Source organism: Tetrahymena thermophila, assembly GCF_000189635.1.
Source record: "Tetrahymena thermophila SB210 genomic scaffold scf_8254475, whole genome shotgun sequence".
NCBI lineage: Eukaryota > Ciliophora > Oligohymenophorea > Hymenostomatida > Tetrahymenidae > Tetrahymena > Tetrahymena thermophila.
This window is the reverse complement of record NW_002476250.1, coordinates 310,913-328,425: the sequence shown is the minus strand read 5'-3', so window position 1 is coordinate 328,425 and position 17,513 is coordinate 310,913. Positions and strand designations below refer to the sequence as shown.

General features: G+C 20.1%; 4 protein-coding genes across 4 annotated transcripts; 2 read left to right on the top strand and 2 right to left on the bottom strand. All coding sequences in view use genetic code 6, as the record gives it.

The window, feature by feature from the left end:
- Window positions 1-1,199: 1,199 nt before the first annotated feature.
- TTHERM_00420510 (hypothetical protein) lies at window positions 1,200-2,429 on the top strand (the record flags this gene model as incomplete). The annotated part of the gene is made up of 1 exon (XM_001033306.1): window positions 1,200-2,429. The coding sequence occupies one exon, from the start codon at window positions 1,200-1,202 to the stop codon at window positions 2,427-2,429; it is 1,230 nt and encodes a 409-aa protein (XP_001033306.1).
- Window positions 2,430-6,164: 3,735 nt separating this feature from the next.
- Window positions 6,165-7,403, top strand: TTHERM_00420500 (hypothetical protein; the record flags this gene model as incomplete). The annotated part of the gene is made up of 1 exon (XM_001033305.3): window positions 6,165-7,403. The coding sequence occupies one exon, from the start codon at window positions 6,165-6,167 to the stop codon at window positions 7,401-7,403; it is 1,239 nt and encodes a 412-aa protein (XP_001033305.1).
- Window positions 7,404-9,358: 1,955 nt separating this feature from the next.
- TTHERM_000420499 (hypothetical protein) lies at window positions 9,359-11,448 on the bottom strand (the record flags this gene model as incomplete). The annotated part of the gene is made up of 11 exons (XM_012799365.1): window positions 9,359-9,602; window positions 9,783-9,881; window positions 9,938-10,024; window positions 10,077-10,124; window positions 10,183-10,353; window positions 10,657-10,752; window positions 10,808-10,868; window positions 10,921-10,961; window positions 11,024-11,116; window positions 11,168-11,260; window positions 11,315-11,448. The coding sequence occupies 11 exons, from the start codon at window positions 11,446-11,448 to the stop codon at window positions 9,359-9,361; spliced, it is 1,167 nt and encodes a 388-aa protein (XP_012654819.1).
- An 892-nt stretch (window positions 11,449-12,340) lies between these two features.
- TTHERM_00420480 (SNF2 family amine-terminal domain protein) lies at window positions 12,341-16,251 on the bottom strand (the record flags this gene model as incomplete). The annotated part of the gene is made up of 7 exons (XM_001033303.2): window positions 12,341-12,835; window positions 12,900-13,871; window positions 13,955-14,410; window positions 14,463-15,356; window positions 15,412-15,805; window positions 15,864-15,911; window positions 15,959-16,251. 7 exons carry the CDS (start codon window positions 16,249-16,251, stop codon window positions 12,341-12,343), a joined length of 3,552 nt encoding a protein of 1,183 aa, XP_001033303.2.
- Between the last annotated feature and the right edge of the window lie 1,262 nt (window positions 16,252-17,513).

Sequence of the window (17,513 nt, the reverse complement as noted above, 5' to 3'; positions counted from 1 at the left end):
AATTTTTCATATGAATTAAATTTATCTGATAAAATATTTTTATTTAAATAAAAATGAACAGACTCAATGCAAGCATTTTTGATTCTAGCTTAGCTGTGACATTCATAAAATAATACTATAAGAACAATAATTAACAAATAATATTTTAATTATTTTTTTAATAATAAAATATTGCAAATATCTTTTCATTTTTTGTTAATGTAAAATTCCTATTGAGTTAGGAGAATAAATAAAAACACAATAGATTAGATAGCTTAATCAGTCAGTAACGTCAAAAATTTTAAGTAATTAGCAATAAACACTCAAGATATTTTAAGCATATGAATAAACCTTAGAAATATAACGCATAGCTAATTATGTATTTTAAATTGCTAATTAAAAATTAAAAAAATAATTTCGTATTTATTAAAAATAGAATGTTTATTTAAAATTTATAAAATTTACAGTTGTTCAGTGTAATTAAATAGGAAAATCAAAAATATACTTGTTATTGATCTTCAAATTTTATTAATTTTATTTAGATGTTACATTGATTTTAGTATACTTACCTATATATATGCCACTTTAATACATTATAATTTAGGATAATAAGCAAACTCGAATTATGTTTATAAAAATAAGTATATTTTAATTTTGTGGGGGGAATTTTTAGCTTACTAATTTTTATGATATTGATTGATTAATATTTAGAATTATAATTGGTATTTTATTAATTTAATTATTCTTTTTTAAAAAAATGCTTTATAAAATGAATTATCTTTTAATTATTAGGGTTTTATACTGTAATTTTGTTATGCAAACTAAATTTAAATACAAAAAATAATTTACTCATTTTATTTGACCTGATCTGACATAAAAATTTCTAGAACTTATTGTCAATTTGAAAATAAGATAGGTAGGGTTAGTACTAGCATTATTATCAATTACTTATTTAAGCTGATCGTTTTCCTTATTTTTTTTTCTAAATATAGTATACGATTTTAAATTCTATTTTAAATACATATTAACCAAAATAATAACAAAATTAATCTGTTTATTTTTTAAAAAGTCAAAGAAGAACAAACTCCATAATTAATAAAAAACATTAATTTAGAGATAAGATTAAGTATAAATAAGATTATTTATTCAAACAAATAGTAAGAAAATAACAAATAATTCTTAGTATATTTAAAAAATAATACAAATATTAACTTTAAAAAATGGAATAATTAAGTACAGCACCAGAGGGTAAGGGAGAAGATTCATCCTAGCTAAGCTCTTAAACTCCTTAGATAAAAATAAATAAATAAATTTAAAAAAATAAAACCAACATCAAAAATCATTCTGACTATGAAACTCGCAAATAAACATTTAAAAATTTCAAGGTTCATCAAACATTAAAACCTAAAGAACAGAAAATAAATTGCATTTTTATAAAATCTAAATACTGGAAACGCAAAAAATATATTGCCATCACAGCTAATGCCTAGGTTATTGAAGTTTAGAGCAAACTAATACTTTTTAATGAATAGCAAATTGAAGCATATTATGATGATTTAGAACCATATTAAATACATGATCTCTAGCAAGAAATCAACAGAGTTTCCTCAATCTGCAAAAACAATACTTAAAGAATACTAGAATTGAATCTCTGCTGCTAGTTACAAAACAAGTAATATGTCTTTAAATTTTTGATTGACCACTTCCGTAAAATCCTTGAACCTCAATATTAAAGATTATATCAATCTTTGAAAAAGTATTAGGTAACTGTTAGTTCTATGTATCACAGACTCAAAAACATATAAAAATAAATTAAAAAAGAAGAAAGCTTTTACTAAAAAGTTTTAGATTAATCAAACGCTGTTTACTTTGAAGTTAAAGAATAAGTTAAATAATATTGCTAAAAATTGAATTCAAACAGTAAGAGCAAATAATTTTTTTATTTATACAAAATATAAAGAGTAAATTATTAATCTAAGTCCAACGATCTCACATAAATAGGCATTTCCTTTGATTTACTAAATTTTTTAGGACTTAGCGAAGACAAAAGTGAAAATTTTCCACTTTAATTATACAACAGCTTAATTTAAATAACTAAGCAGTATAATGGAGAGCATAGAATAAATACCTAAATCAAATTGATGGAAGCTATGAACAATTATGAAGAAGATGTTAATGACATTAAAATAATTTTACAATCTTTGGATTTTTTAGATTTGTATTGCTCAGCAAATATACATTTTATTTATCCCTCTAAAATTCCATATTGGATGGGAAAAGAAGATGTATGCGCTTAGATTTGGAGTTTTTCTATATGCGATGAGCTTCTACAAAAAGCATAAGAACTCAGAAAACAATCAAGCATATAAACCGAATTCAACTTCTCATACAATATAGAATACTGTATGACTAGAGATTTATTCTTAAGTAAATTTTATCCATCAATTTGATTTGAATGAAAATGAAGAAAAAAACTAATATGAATAAATAAATAATAAATAAATAAATAAATAAACTATTATAATAATAAATAATATATACTTATAATTCCAGTTAATGCTAATTTATTTTTATAGTAAATTTGTAAATCAAATAATTTAAAAATTATTGAGCAAGCTTCTTTAATGTTTTTTTTCTTTTTAATTAATGTTAAAATTTTTTTTATTCAAATTTCAAGGAAAATTAAATAGAAAAATAATGAAAATTTGTTGTTCGAAGGAAATATTTATTAAATCTTCGAAAAATGAAGAAATACCATATTATCTTGTAAAAATATACAAATATATAAAATCAAAAAAAAAAACATAATTTACAATTGAAAAAAAATTTGTTATTTCTTTGATTTTATAATAACAATTACTATAACAAACAAAAATTAACTTTTTTAAAAAAAAGCAACTCAATCAATAAAATTCATTATAGATAGATTTGCTATTACTTCAAAATTGTAATTAATTTTAAACGTCAATTTGGATTTAATTATCAAATTTCTTATTTACTACTTCTAATCTAGTTTACAAAAATGGAATGTAAGATCTTTAAATATTACTTAAAATCACTATGAATACGCATAGTTTAAAAATAATTTTTAAATTCTCTTTATGTTAAAAATTTTTTGGAAGGTTAAAGATGTTGTAATAGATTTTTACTATATAAAATTTATATTATTATTAATTTAAAAATAAATAAAGAAGCGAAAATTCAATATTATGAATTTGATTTTTGTTTATTTAAATTTAGCGAAAGAAAAAGATTTAACAAAAATAAAATATCACACAATTTAAAAATGTTCAATTTTATTTACTCAAAAAACAACAAACAAGCAGAACAAATTATAAAATAAAAACTCAAATTATAAATTCTATATAAAGTTAAATTAATGGTCTAATTTTTTTTTAGCAGCAAAGTATATTGACTTTACTAATGAAAAAAATAAATAAATGTGTGCAAAAAAGTTTTTAAATAACAAATTAATATAGGCGCTTTAACAAATTACAATTTCACTATTTGGCTGAGGAAAAGAGCAGAATTTAAATGAATATAACAATTAGATTAGTGTTTGAGTATAAAACTCATTCAAAATATGAATTAAATAAATAAATAATTTTATTATAACGCTGCTTTACTTTTTTTTATATATAATCATAGATAAATAAATAGAAAACAATTATTTTAATTAGTTATCTATTAAAATGAAAGTAACTTCTTTATATGAAAAATACGATTGACTAAAATAGATAATAGGTAACTAAATTTTATATTTTAAATATTGAATTTTAAAAATAAAAAATCAGAGTTATAAATTTGGGCCTATTGAAGGGAGAGAATAAATTGATTTTATCTTTTAACCTAGATTTATTTACATTTTGTGTAAAAAAAGCATTTATCAATTAAAAAATTGAATTAATATTTATATTTACTTTTCTTTTCTTTTCTTAGATCATTAGGTAAGTCATTCTTAATTATTTTAATTAATATTTTCTAGAATAATTAAAAAATCAAAAATACTTAAAAATTAACCTTAAGTAAATAAAAAATACCATATTTGAGTATAATTAATTGTTTTTTATTTAGAAATTTTATTTGCTTTACCAAAAATAGAATTAAAAACATTACAACATATTTAGGAGCTTTAGCATGCTTAGATAAATTGAATCTTAGTATATCAAGAGTATACTTTTTACTTACTGAATTGAAAAATTTATTAAATTTTTAATTTGAAGATATAAGAATAGTTATTTAGATTTTTGGATTATTTATAAAATCTCACGAAATTGAAAAACAAACCTTCACATAATACATAATGATAGTGTAAGTACTATTCAAAATAAATCTAAAGGATAAAAAAAAATTTTAATTCCCTAAAATAATAGAAATCCAAATTAAATTAGTGAATATTTTTATATGGAGCTATATCAGATGCTGGTACAATTAAGATATTTAATAGGATTAGAGCTAAATTTCCGAAAGTATTAATTTAGTGAATTAATAGCAAGAGGATAGACTTAAATTCTAATAATTTAAAACTATGTTAACACGCACTTATAATTTAATTAATGGGATAATATTTTAACAATTTGAGTTAGATTTTAAAAGAGCTCACTTGTTTAAAGATATTTTATCTGATAATAATGTATTTTATTTTAACATTTTAAAAGTTTTTTCATTTACATTTAAAAAAATTTAGGAAAAAATTTAACATTCTGACATAAAACTTGTGTCAACTAATTGGCGAACAATCTTTAGGTAATAGTATCGAAGTATTATTTTTGAAATTCAAGCAAACAGATTAAATTTTATAAAAAGAGTAAACTTTTTTTAAAAAAATAGCAATCACAACAGGTAGATAAAATAAAGTGAAGAGTAAGAGATACTAGCAAGTAATTTTAAATAAATATCTCGATTAAATCATTTATATTTGATAAGTAAATCATTTTATTGAAAAATACTTACATTTTACTATTATTCTATAGACTTTCGTTTAATTTAGATATAATAGCTAGTCCTGAAATTAATTTAATTTTTAAAATTCTGATTTAATATTAGATTGTTTGATTCGAGTCTAGGAATACCATTCATAAATTAGGTTGCATCTATCAAAAATATTTCTAAATTATAGATAAAGAATAGCAATTATATTACAATACTTTAATTAGTTTTTTTTTTGAAATAAATAAAATATTGTGCATTTGTTCTATTTGCTTATTTACTAATAAAGCATTCAAATTCAATAACAAGGGTTAAAAAAATACATTTATTTATAAAGCTTAACCAATTTATCGTATTAAAAGCCTTAAGTTATTTATAATAAATACTTAAGGTATTATGTGTGTTTACCTAATCTTAAAAATATAATGAATTATTAATTATATATCTTAAATACTTAAAATAAAAATTATTTTACATTAATTATTAATTTAGTCTATATTACATTTACAGTTATAGATACAAGCGCAATTAAATAATGAGAGTGAAAGAAAAATTTTATATTAATATAATTTAATTTTATAGAGTGATTACATATATTTTAGCATGCTCTGATGTGTATGTATGTCACTTTAATACTTTAAAATAATACTGACAACAAATAACTAGAAATAATATTTAATAAAATAGATGAATGTATTCTTATTTTGCTGGGAGATTTTGAGTTTACAAATTATAGTGATATTGGGTGATTTATATTTTATTTTACAATTGCATATATTATTAATTTAATTTTTCTTTTTTAAATATGGTATTAAATGAACCAGCTTTCAGTTGTTAGTTTGTTATACTAAATTTATATACAAAGTAAATTTACTAATTTTACTTGTTTTTTAATAAATATTGGCATTGAGATTACAATTTCTAGAGCTGATTGTCAATTTCAAAATAAATTAAGTTATAAAAGGATTAGTACCAAATTTATATTCAAAAATTAATGAAGCTTTACCTTTACCTTAAATTTTTCTTATGCAGTAAACCATTTTTAACAATATTTTAATCTTATTAAACCAAAATTATAACAAAATTTTCTTATTTTATATTCTAAAAATATCAACAAAATAAATCCATAATTAATAAAAAATAATTAATTTCAAATAAAAAAATAAAATATAAATATAATTATTAATTCATCAAAATACTAAAAACACTACCAAAAATCTTTTGACATTTAAAAATTAAAATAAATTTACTAGAAAATGGAATTACTTAGTACAACATCTGAAGTTAAAGGAGAAGAATCATGCTAGCTAAGCTCTTAAACTAATTAAACAAAGATAAATAAATAAATTTAAAAGAATAAAACCAACATAAAGAATCATTATATACATGAAAGTCGCAAATAATCATTTAAAAATTTTAAGGTTCATCAAACATTAAAACCTAAAGAACAGAAAATGAATTGTATTTTTATAAAATCTAAATATTGGAAACGTAAGAAATTAGTTGGTGTCTCATCTAATGTTTCAGATATTCAAGTCTCCAACAAGTTAGTACTTTTTAATGAATTACAAATAGAAACATACTATGAAGATTAAGAACCATATTAAATATATGATCTCTCACAAGAAATCAACAGAGTTTCCTCTATCTGCAAAAACAATACATAAAGAATACTAGAAATGAATCTTTGCAGCTAATTAGATAACAAGTAATATACATTTAAATTTTTGATTGACCACTTTCGTAAAATCCCTGAACCTTAGTATTAAAGTCTCTATTAATCTTTGTAAAAATATTAAATGACTGTTACTTCTATGTATTGCAGACTTCACAGTATATAAAAATAAATTTAAAAAGAAGAAAGCTATTACTAAGAAGTTTTGGATTAATCAAACGCTATTTATTCCAATGTTAGAGAAAAAGTTAAATAGTATTGCTAAAAACTGAATTAAAATAGTAAGAGCAATTAATGTTTTTACTTATATAAAATATAAAGAGTAAATTATTAATCCAAATCAAATGATTTCACGTAAATAGGAATTTCCTACGATTTACTAAGTGTTTTAGGACTTAACGAAGATAGAAATGAAAATTTTCCTCTTTCATTTTACAATAGCTTAATCTAAATAACTAAGCAATATAATGGAGAACAAAGAATAGATACATAAATTAAAATACTAGAAGCTATGAACAACTATGATGAAGATGTCAAAGATATTAAAATAATTTTGCAGTCTTTAGACTTTTTAGACTTGTACTGCTCAGCAAATATACATTATATCTATCCAGATCAAGTCCCATCATGGATGGGAAAAGAGGACGTATGCGCATAGATTTGGAGCTTTTCTATATGTGATGAGCTTTTATAGCAAACAAATGAACTCAGAAAATAGTCAAGCATATAAGCCGAATACAGCTGCTAAGACAATATAGAATACTGTATGACCAGAGACTTATTCTTCAATAAATTTTATCCAACTACTCCATCCTAGTGAAACCAAAAATTAAATAAAAAAACTACTCCTAAATAAATAACTAAAAGCTAATACTAATATATATATATAAATAAATAAATCCAGTAACTATAATTAAAACTTTATTTTAAATGTTAAATTATTTATTAAATAACTTAAAAATCACTTACTTCATCACTGGATGCATTTTTTTTATATTTTTAGTGAATAAAAAAACTGTTTTTAAATTAAAAGGAAATTAATATTTTTAATGTATTATTTTTAATATTAAAGGTGAGTTAAAAAATTATACTTATTTACAATACTTATATATGTCAAAGATAGAATAATTAATTGCATTAATACTCTTGGTAACTAAATGCGGAGTCAAAGATAAATAATCCTTCAAAAGTTATTTTGATTTTACATTAAATTAGCATTTATCTATAGCATTCTCTAAACGAAATATAAATATTTTCAATACCTACTAATTAGTAAAGAAATTTAGATATTATATTTTGTAAATTAAGGAGAAAATTTTTGTTTAATCAATCACTTTTCTTGAACTAAAATTTTTTTGATTGCTATTTTATTACTAAATTGATCTAATCTTGAAAATACTAAGAATTATAGACGAAAAAGACTAATATTCTTAGAGGAAAATTTTGTTTATTGACACACTTTCTAATTCATCAATTTTCTAAATTTTATTTCAAGTTTACAAACATTTTTTTCTGTATTAAAGTTAAATGAATTGAGAATTTTTTACTATGCGCAATTTTTATTTTAAAATAGGTTTGGCAAAAATATAAATAAAATATAATTTCTTAATATTTTTTAAATAAAATAAAATAATTTTTGATTCATACCATATTTATTTTAAGTTTTTTTTACAAAAAAATATTTTCCATTAAAAATGGAAACAAAGTTACTTTCTTCAATAAATTGGATTCAGCTTTACAGTCCTAAATAATTTGAACTGAAAATTTATTCTTAATTAGCATATCAATATTAATCAACTCTGTAACAGGATCAGAATTCATTAATTTTTAAATTAATTGTAATTTAATTTAGTAACAAAAAGTAGAAAACTGTATTTACTCATCACCTATGTAATCTGTAATAAAATAGTAATTAAAAATATAGTAAGTAGTACAAAAAATCAGCATACTATTTTTGAGTTAAAAATACATTTTTAAAAATATTTTATATTTATTTCTTCTTTGATCATTATAGAAATACCATATTATCTTGAGAAAATATTTAGAAAATATTCCATTTAATAACTCAAAAAAATAATAATAAACACAAAGTAAAAATTGATAAAACTAATTGACTGATTGATTGATAGTAAATAAAATTAATAATCTAGTAAGCTATTTGTTTTTTAAGTAAAAATAATTAATCCTTGAAATTAAATAATAATAATTAGTAGAAGAAAAAAAATTCTTTGTGACAAAGACTTATTACAATTATGAACATGAATTATTAATTAAATGTTTATTTGTTTCTAGTATTTGATTAAACAGTAAGAGAAATCTTAAAAATCATATATTTTATTTTATTATACCTATGTAGTAATTGAAAAAGAATTTATATTAATAAATTGTATTTGCTTACATATTACTTACAAATATTATAAATATTCTTAATTTAATACTTAATTTTATTAACTCAGAATATATTAAATTCTTGTTGATAAGCTTAAGCTCGTGTTGCAGAGTTTTTATATTTAAAATTTATTTTTTAAGATAATATAGTATGTAATAGCCAAGTTGTAAAAAGTATTACAAATTTTTATTTTATTTAAATTAATAAATTTTAAGGTAAAAATTAAATAGAAATAACAGCATTTAAAATTTATTTAATTTTATTTACTAGAAGAAGAATAGCCAGTGAATATATATTATGAAATAAAAGCTTGAATTAAAAGTGCTATTTTAATTTATTTAATGACCTAATTATTTTTCAGTAATTATTTCTAGCTTACTTCTTTATCAAAAATAAAAATCCTAAAAAGCAAATTTTGGATTAAATAAATTGTATTTTTCAGTAAGCTTTGAAAAAACAATATATTTTACTAAAATTTATTATATTTCTAATGAATATTAATTTGATAACATATTTTTATTTTAAATTGTTTCTTGATTAGTGTAAATAAGACCTTGAGATAATATTTCCCTACTCAACAAAGAAGTTTACAATTACATGATACTTTCATAAGTATAGCTTCTATTTAAACTAGTATTTTAAATATTATTTATTATTTAAAATAAAAAATCACAAAACCTTCTTTCAAAAGATAAAATAAATAAATATATAAATAATTAATTAAATAAATAATGTTTTTTTACTTTCTTAATTTTTTATTGTTTTAAATTATTTTTTTTAAAATATATTAAAATACAAAGGTATTCTTACAAATTTTACTGAAAATCAAGAGATATTTTGTGCAATTGATTAGATTGATTTAAGATTTTTGATAAAAGCAAGATGTATTGATCATTAAACTTGTGATTTCTTAATTTATAAAAAATAAAATAAATAATATTTATTTTAATTGTTTTAGAATTTACTTGAAGGTAAAATCAATTTCCATCAAATGCTTACATTATACTAAATAAGAGAAAAGTTTAAGAATTTGCTCTTAAAGAAAAGGTTCGCTATTTGAAATGAAAAATTTAATTTTAATTTATTCAAAAATTTTTGTTTTACTAATTCCTTGTTGGTTATTAAAGAGTTTCAAATGTAGAATTGGCTAAACTTTAAATAAAAAAAAAGGAGATTATGATCTTTAATCTTATTTTTATAAGTATTTTACATAGATACATCAAGCTAAAAAGTAATTAGCTTTGAAATGGAAAGAGCTTCCATAAATTATTATGTATTTTAAAAGCACGTGTTGATTAAAATCAATTAAAATTTGGTCAAATTTTATGTTCCTTTAAAGATGTGTGATAAGCTTGATATATCTAGTACTTTTTCTTAGTGTCTTTAATAATATTAGAATAATTAGTACTATTTTGTTTATTAATATTTATTTTTATACAAATGTTAAAAAAATATTTTGGCTCACATTTTTAAAATCATCTCAATCAATAACTCTAAATGTATGTTTTAACTTTAAAAATAAAGACTCTTTGGCATTTTTTATGATTAGCCAAAAAAAAACCAGTAAATTAATACATTTAAAGCCAAATTTATTTTTCTTTTAATTATTTTATGATTAATAAAAGCAAATTGTAATAATTGTTTGCAAATATAATTAGAAAATTTAAATTATTGATTTAATTACTTGATGATCAGCTTCAGACGCTTTAAAGTTGAATTTGGTTGGAATTTTTATTAAGCTCTAATGCCTTCAAAGAACTCATAAAAAATGTGGTTTTAACTAAAGTTAATTTTTATTTAATTAGAATAAATAGGTGATACAATTTATAATCTACGATAAATCAAGAGTTAAATCTGTCAAGTATTTAAGATTAAAAACACTTTGTAATCCTAAACCTTTTTTTTATAGTTGAACTGAATTAGAATTAAATAATAAAAATATTTTTACAGATTTGCTCATTCGATATTTGATTTTTCATTTAATTGTTTCTTTTAGTTAAACGTTTTAAAATATTGAAACAAAAAATTATTTATTAAAATATATTTGTTACTAAAAATTTATCTCTAGTTATTTTAAATTACTAAATAGCATGCACAATCTCACTAAAATGCTTGATAATCCTTCTAAAGTAAAGAGATTTTATCTATTTAAACAAAATTGAGTAATTTTTCAGAAATACTGTATTAAATATTACTGAATATCAATAGACAACCTGTTTATGTCTGGATTTACAAACTTTAAAAAATCAGAAATTATTTAGCTGTGGCTATCTTTCCAATTCATTTAACTTAATTTAATCAAACTAATTAACATTTAAAGATATTATAATAAATTTACTTACATGAATTTAACATCTAAAGAATCTAATTTAAGATTCAAATTTTACTAAGTTAAGTAACTTGCAACATCTACTAAAATTTGACTTCCATCATTAGGAAATTTTTATAAGCTTAAAATGATATAAAAATTAGACATTCATTGTTAATAATTTACCTAATTTCTATGTGCTTGAATTTATTTTTTATTGATGTAATATAGTTGGTTAAGAAACTTTACAGATCATTATGCGATAATGATTATCTAATAAAAAAATAAAATCTTATTGATAATAAATCAATATTATTATTAATTTTTACACAAAAAGTATTCTATTTCCAGCGAATCCTTATTCAACTTTAAATGTCTTAGTATGTTAATCAAATATTATATTTTATTTACTAAATAAGCTATTATTTTATGTTTTGCTTCGCAATAAATCAAGAAAATTCATTTAATTGTAAATTTCAATTAAATTTCTACAAAATAAATTTTTTATTATATAAATTACTATCTAATTTTTTGTAATTAAAAATTTTTTAACTTTTTAAAAAAATAATGATTTACTTTAAATAAATCGAATAAATGCAAAATAAATAAAGTATTATAAAATTATTTAAAACTTAGCTGATAAAATATAATTAATCATCTTACAAACATGCTGAGGTATTTAATCTTTATTATAAATTAGGTTGTTAAAAAATGTGTGGTTCAAGAATTTTAAGCTATATTTTAACATATTATTTATTTTAAATTGTATTATTATTTATTCGTTGCTGATTTTTTATGATTTATTTATTTTAACATCTTTTAGTAAACCTCATTAATAATTTTATAAATTTAAAAAAATAAAATATATACTATTTACTATAACTATTTCATAATATTTATTAATTTTTGATTTATGTAAAACTTATTTTTTAAGAATATAAATAAAAAATTTTTTATACATTTATTTATAAAAGTAATTATTAACATTTTAGGTTAAATATAAAATTATTATTGAAATTATTTAAATTATAATTTATAAATAGGAATTAGTTACAATTTTTCAATTCAATATCTGTTATAAGAATTCTTTTGCTTTTTTATTTTTATTTTGTTCAGAAGAATTGAAAATTGTTTGGAAAATATCTCTTTTTTAATCATTGATTTGTTAAATCTTTTCTTCTATTGTATCTTTACAAATCATTTTATAGATATAAGTTTGCTTCTATTAGCCTAACCTATGAATTCTATTTATTGCTTAGTCTTCAACAGCAGGATTCCACCAGCTATCACATAATATTAAATTGTTAGCTCCTGTCAAGTTAAGTCCAACATATCCACTCATAAGCGAAGCTAAAAGTACAGTAGGAGTTTATGATGTATTCTCTTAATTTTAATTAGAATTATCATATTATTCTTCTTATCCCATGGTTTATTCTTGTTAGCTACTATCTTCTTTTAAAGTAGATGCTTGTAACAAGTCAGCATTAGTTGTTTGATTTTCAAAATGATATAGAGACTTTTACTTTTGAGATTTAGTTAATTTACCTTCGAATCTCTAATATAAAAAATAAAAAAAGTTATTAAAAGGTTATCTAAAAATATATCATTTAAATAATTACCATAAAAGAAATTTGCTTTTTTTAGAGATGCTTCTCTAATAAATTCAAAGTGTCTATCCATTATGAAAATACTATAACTTTTTCTCCCTTTTTATGGATTTCTTCTATGATTTCAACAGTCTTTTAAATCTTAGATCCACTGATAATTTCATCATTTAAATAATGACTCAATTATTAATGAATTACTGCTCCTTCATCAACAAAATCCAGCATATCGCTCATACTTAAATGTTTACGGCAAAGAGGGCACTTATGATTAGTTTGGATACTTTATTCTAAGCATGATGAGCAAAATACGTGAAGACAAGAACTTATAGAGTGATATTTTATATCTTCAAGGCAAACACTACAAACTTAAAATTATCCATCTTTTATTTGCTGAATGACTTCTTTTTAATATTAAGATATATTATTTTATGGTTCTTAGTTTTTTTCATCATTATTTTAATTAGATTCTTTATTATTTTTATTTTATTATTAAATTTTTGATTAAATTTCATTCAAGAATGAGTTGATTTTAGAAATAATATCATTAGTGCTATTTTCGCTTACTTAAATGGCCTCTTCTTCTATTTTAAAAGTAAGACTAGGGTGAACACAGAACCTTCTCAACTTAGTTAGAACTTCAAAGACATGCATATAATTTTTATCTTTTTTGTTTGAATTTTATTTAAAGAATTTATAGACTTGCTAAGTTTTTTAGAAGATTTTATCGTAGATGTTTTTCTCATTGTCAAAAAGATCAATATAAATATTTTAAATTTGCTTTTCAGGTATTGAAGTTATACTTTCACCGTTAGCATACTAACTTTTTTTAGTCCTTCTCAAAGTTAAATTTTCAATTATTTGGTTAATAATTTTGAAAGAGTTGCTCTTTTACTCTTAATTTTTAGTATTTTTTACATTTTAGCGCCACCAATTCCAGTCACTGTATTTAGGTATGTTTAAAAAACGGATCAAGCTATAAATATCCTATTTTTATTTGCAAAAATATTTTTTAATAAAATAAATTTTACAGATCAAAAAAATTTAAATATTTTTAATTATATTTTTACATCTATGCTGTTTTCTAGAGGAGTACCTGTTAAGCACCATTTGTATTTTGATTAAATTTCGAAACATGCTTCAGAAACTTTAGATTGTTTATTTTTAATTTTTTGGGCTTCGTCTAGGATAATTCTCTCCCATTATTAATTGAATATTTTATCACTTAAATCATAGCTCTCAAATAACATACAAATAATGTTATATGAACAAATAACTACATCATAATCTTCAAAACTTTTAGATCTGTTATTTTTTTATTGCAAGTTCAGAATAGAAATTGAATCTGCTTTAGAATGATTTTTAAATTAATTTTCCCATTAATTCACTAGATTTGATGGTGTAATAATTAAGGTTCCGTATTTAGAAGTTCTTTCTTTTTTTGTTTCGTGAATTAAAGAAATAATTGTAAGGGTTTTTCCTAATCCCATTTCATCTGCCAAAATACCTCCAAATATATCTTATTACTTTGAAAAATGAGTGTTTAAGTTTTATATTAATTATTAAAAAAATATTTACTTCAGGAAATTCATATTAGAATTTGTTATTTATAATATTTCTGTAAATCTTTTAACCACCAACTAATTCAATCTCTTCATAATCTATATCGATTTTGGTTTTCTAATCTTATAATTAATTTCTCATAGTAGGAATATATAAATTATCAACTCTCCTTTCTCTGTAAAGAAGCCATTAAAGACCTTAAAGTTGATAGGGATGAAGATTCGAAACGACATCTGAAGGTTATTAAGCTTACTAATAAAACCTATAAGAATTTTCATTATCTATGGAATCTTCTTAACTACTTTTTTCTGCTGAAATAATTACTACATTATTGATATTTTTTATGAAATCTTTTTGGTTTTATTTCTTACAATAGTATATATTTTGCATTTTACTAGGATAGTTAATATTAGCTTATATTGGCTCTGTGAAATGTATTTATTTAAAATGCTTTTAAGATTTGAGCATCTCAATTTCTTTATTGACTTGTGAATAAAAATCAACAAAATGATTTGGAAAATTTTGTAATTAGGTTTTATAATAGTTAAATGTTTTTTTGCAAGAAATCAATACTTTTGGAAATACTTGATTTCTTAATATATTGAATTTTTAAAAATATTTTTATAAATCTCTTTCAATTAAAGAGGGAGATGTTATTTATAGTCTCAAAATATTTAATAAGATTTTAAGAGCGACTTGATCAATATATTTAATACATTTATTAAAACTGTATTATTAGTTATTATTTTAGTCAAAAGGAGCCTTTAAAAATTTTGGATTAATGTAAACTTCCAAAAGTATGTGAATCTTGTTGCCTTCTTTCGAGAAAAAATAAGGATAAATGTTAACAATTTTATTATTTAGCAAGTAACCCCAAATGAAAGAATATGTATGATCAATATACCCAATCTAAATATATTTATAAATTATTTTAAAAATGTTAAAAAATTAAAATATAAATTACGTATTAGTTATTATGTAAAACAAGTGTGTTCATTTCTTCGTGGAGTTCATAAAAATCAAGATATTTTTTTGATGAGTAATTCTACCAAGAAATTTTTAAAATCTTTCCAGGTTATATCTTTCCTTAGTAGACTTAATTAGGGTTAATAAAATCGAATTTTTTCAAATCAGTAGATAATGTCGTTTACAAGGCGCCTAAATATTGATATTAATCTTAGAATTTATCATAATTTTTTATGGCAAGGAAATCTAAGCATTTAAAAAATTCACCAGAGGATTAAAGACGATCTACTTAAAATTTAAATTCTTAATTATCAACATCGCATTAGTTTGGTTCAAAATAATTTTAATTTTTAAAATCATTTCTGAATTGATCTTGAGAATGTTAATTCCTGCTAATAGAAAAATAAAAAAAATAAATATTTTAAATAAAATTTAAATAAATATATTTACTTATCTTACTCAGTTTAAAAATAATTTGTCATATTACAATCCTGTTAGCTTTATTGAATAAATTAGAATTTATTTAATATTCAAAAAAATTTTACAATGATTCTAGTTAGTAATCATAATTCTAATTAGCATATTCTATTTAGAGAGGCTGATAAGAAGGGTTATTGTTATAATTTTAATAATTTTAGCTGCTCATTTATATTTAATATTAGAATGGGTTGGTGAGAATTTAATAAGTTTCATCTTCCTAGTATTGGTCAGAATGCAAATGGTTATTTTCACTTTGATTATTGCTTTTAACTTTTAATGAAATTTTTAAGTAAATACCAAAGATAAATAAAATAATTACATTTTTTATAAGGTTAACTGAACTGGCTTTCAAATTCATCGTGTTAGTTGTAAATTTCATTCATTTCTTCTTTTTTTAGTTATTATTTTTATTTTTTGTATTTTTTTCGAAAAATTAATTAATAAAATTAATCAATAATTTTTTCTTTTCCTCTTTTTGAACTATTTATTTTCTTATTTTAATGCGAATCAAAAAATAAAAAAATTTTATTTTTCTCTTGTTTTCTCTTTTAGTATATTGATTGAAAATTCTAAACTATCATCACTTTATATTCTAATAGCAACCTTGAGAATAGATAAATATCTATTTAAGGTACAAATAATAAAAGTTTAAAAAAAAATATTTTTATCTCATTTTCTATCTTTAAATTTTACTAGCCATTACCCTATTCTAATAAATGTCTCAAAATTAAGTAAAAAAAATACATTTATTTAATTAGTTAGATCCTCACTGCTCTTAACTCTTTTTACGCAATTTCAAATTTTTGGTATATTATTTTTAAGAAAAAATATTTTATTTTATAAAAATTCTTTAAAATAATAAAAATAATATACATTTTAAATTAAAAAAAGTCTTTATAATAAAAATATAGTATCATAATCATTGATTTATAGTAGGATTTACATTTTACTCATTTTTGATTAGAATTGATTCTTGAAATCAATAGGTAAAAAATAAAATTGTATAATTTAAATCAGTTTTAAAATTCACTTTTAAAAAAATTATAAAAGAATTTATCCATCAAAAAATAGATTTCTAATTGATAAAGTATTTTTTTTCTTCTTCATTCTATGATAGAAATAAAAGAGAATTTACAATCGGAGCGTTTATGGGCATGGGGGGTAAAAAAAGGCATTTTCCTTAATATTCCCATGAAATCAATTGATTAAAATAACTTTTTATTTATCAAATTTTTAGCATTTAAGAATTTAAAAAATTTTATCATTAATGAATTATTAAAAGATTTATTTTGAAGTTTAGATTTTATTAAATTAAATTAATTATCTTAGATTTTTCAATTTATAAAATTATAATACCACAGTCTAAGGAGTATTTATAGTTTACAAATGCATTCAAAAAAGATTAAAAATTATTTGGTATTTATATATTTAATTTATTATTTTTTAATATTAAATATTTATTATTTAGGTTTTATATTGAAGATTGTCTCTAGATATCAAAGATTTCTTTCTAAAAAATTGATGATAGAAGTATAAATTAAAAATAAATTATTTTATTGATAATTGATTTATTTTTTATTACTTTTTTCTAGGATATGTATTTATTTTTTATTCATTTTT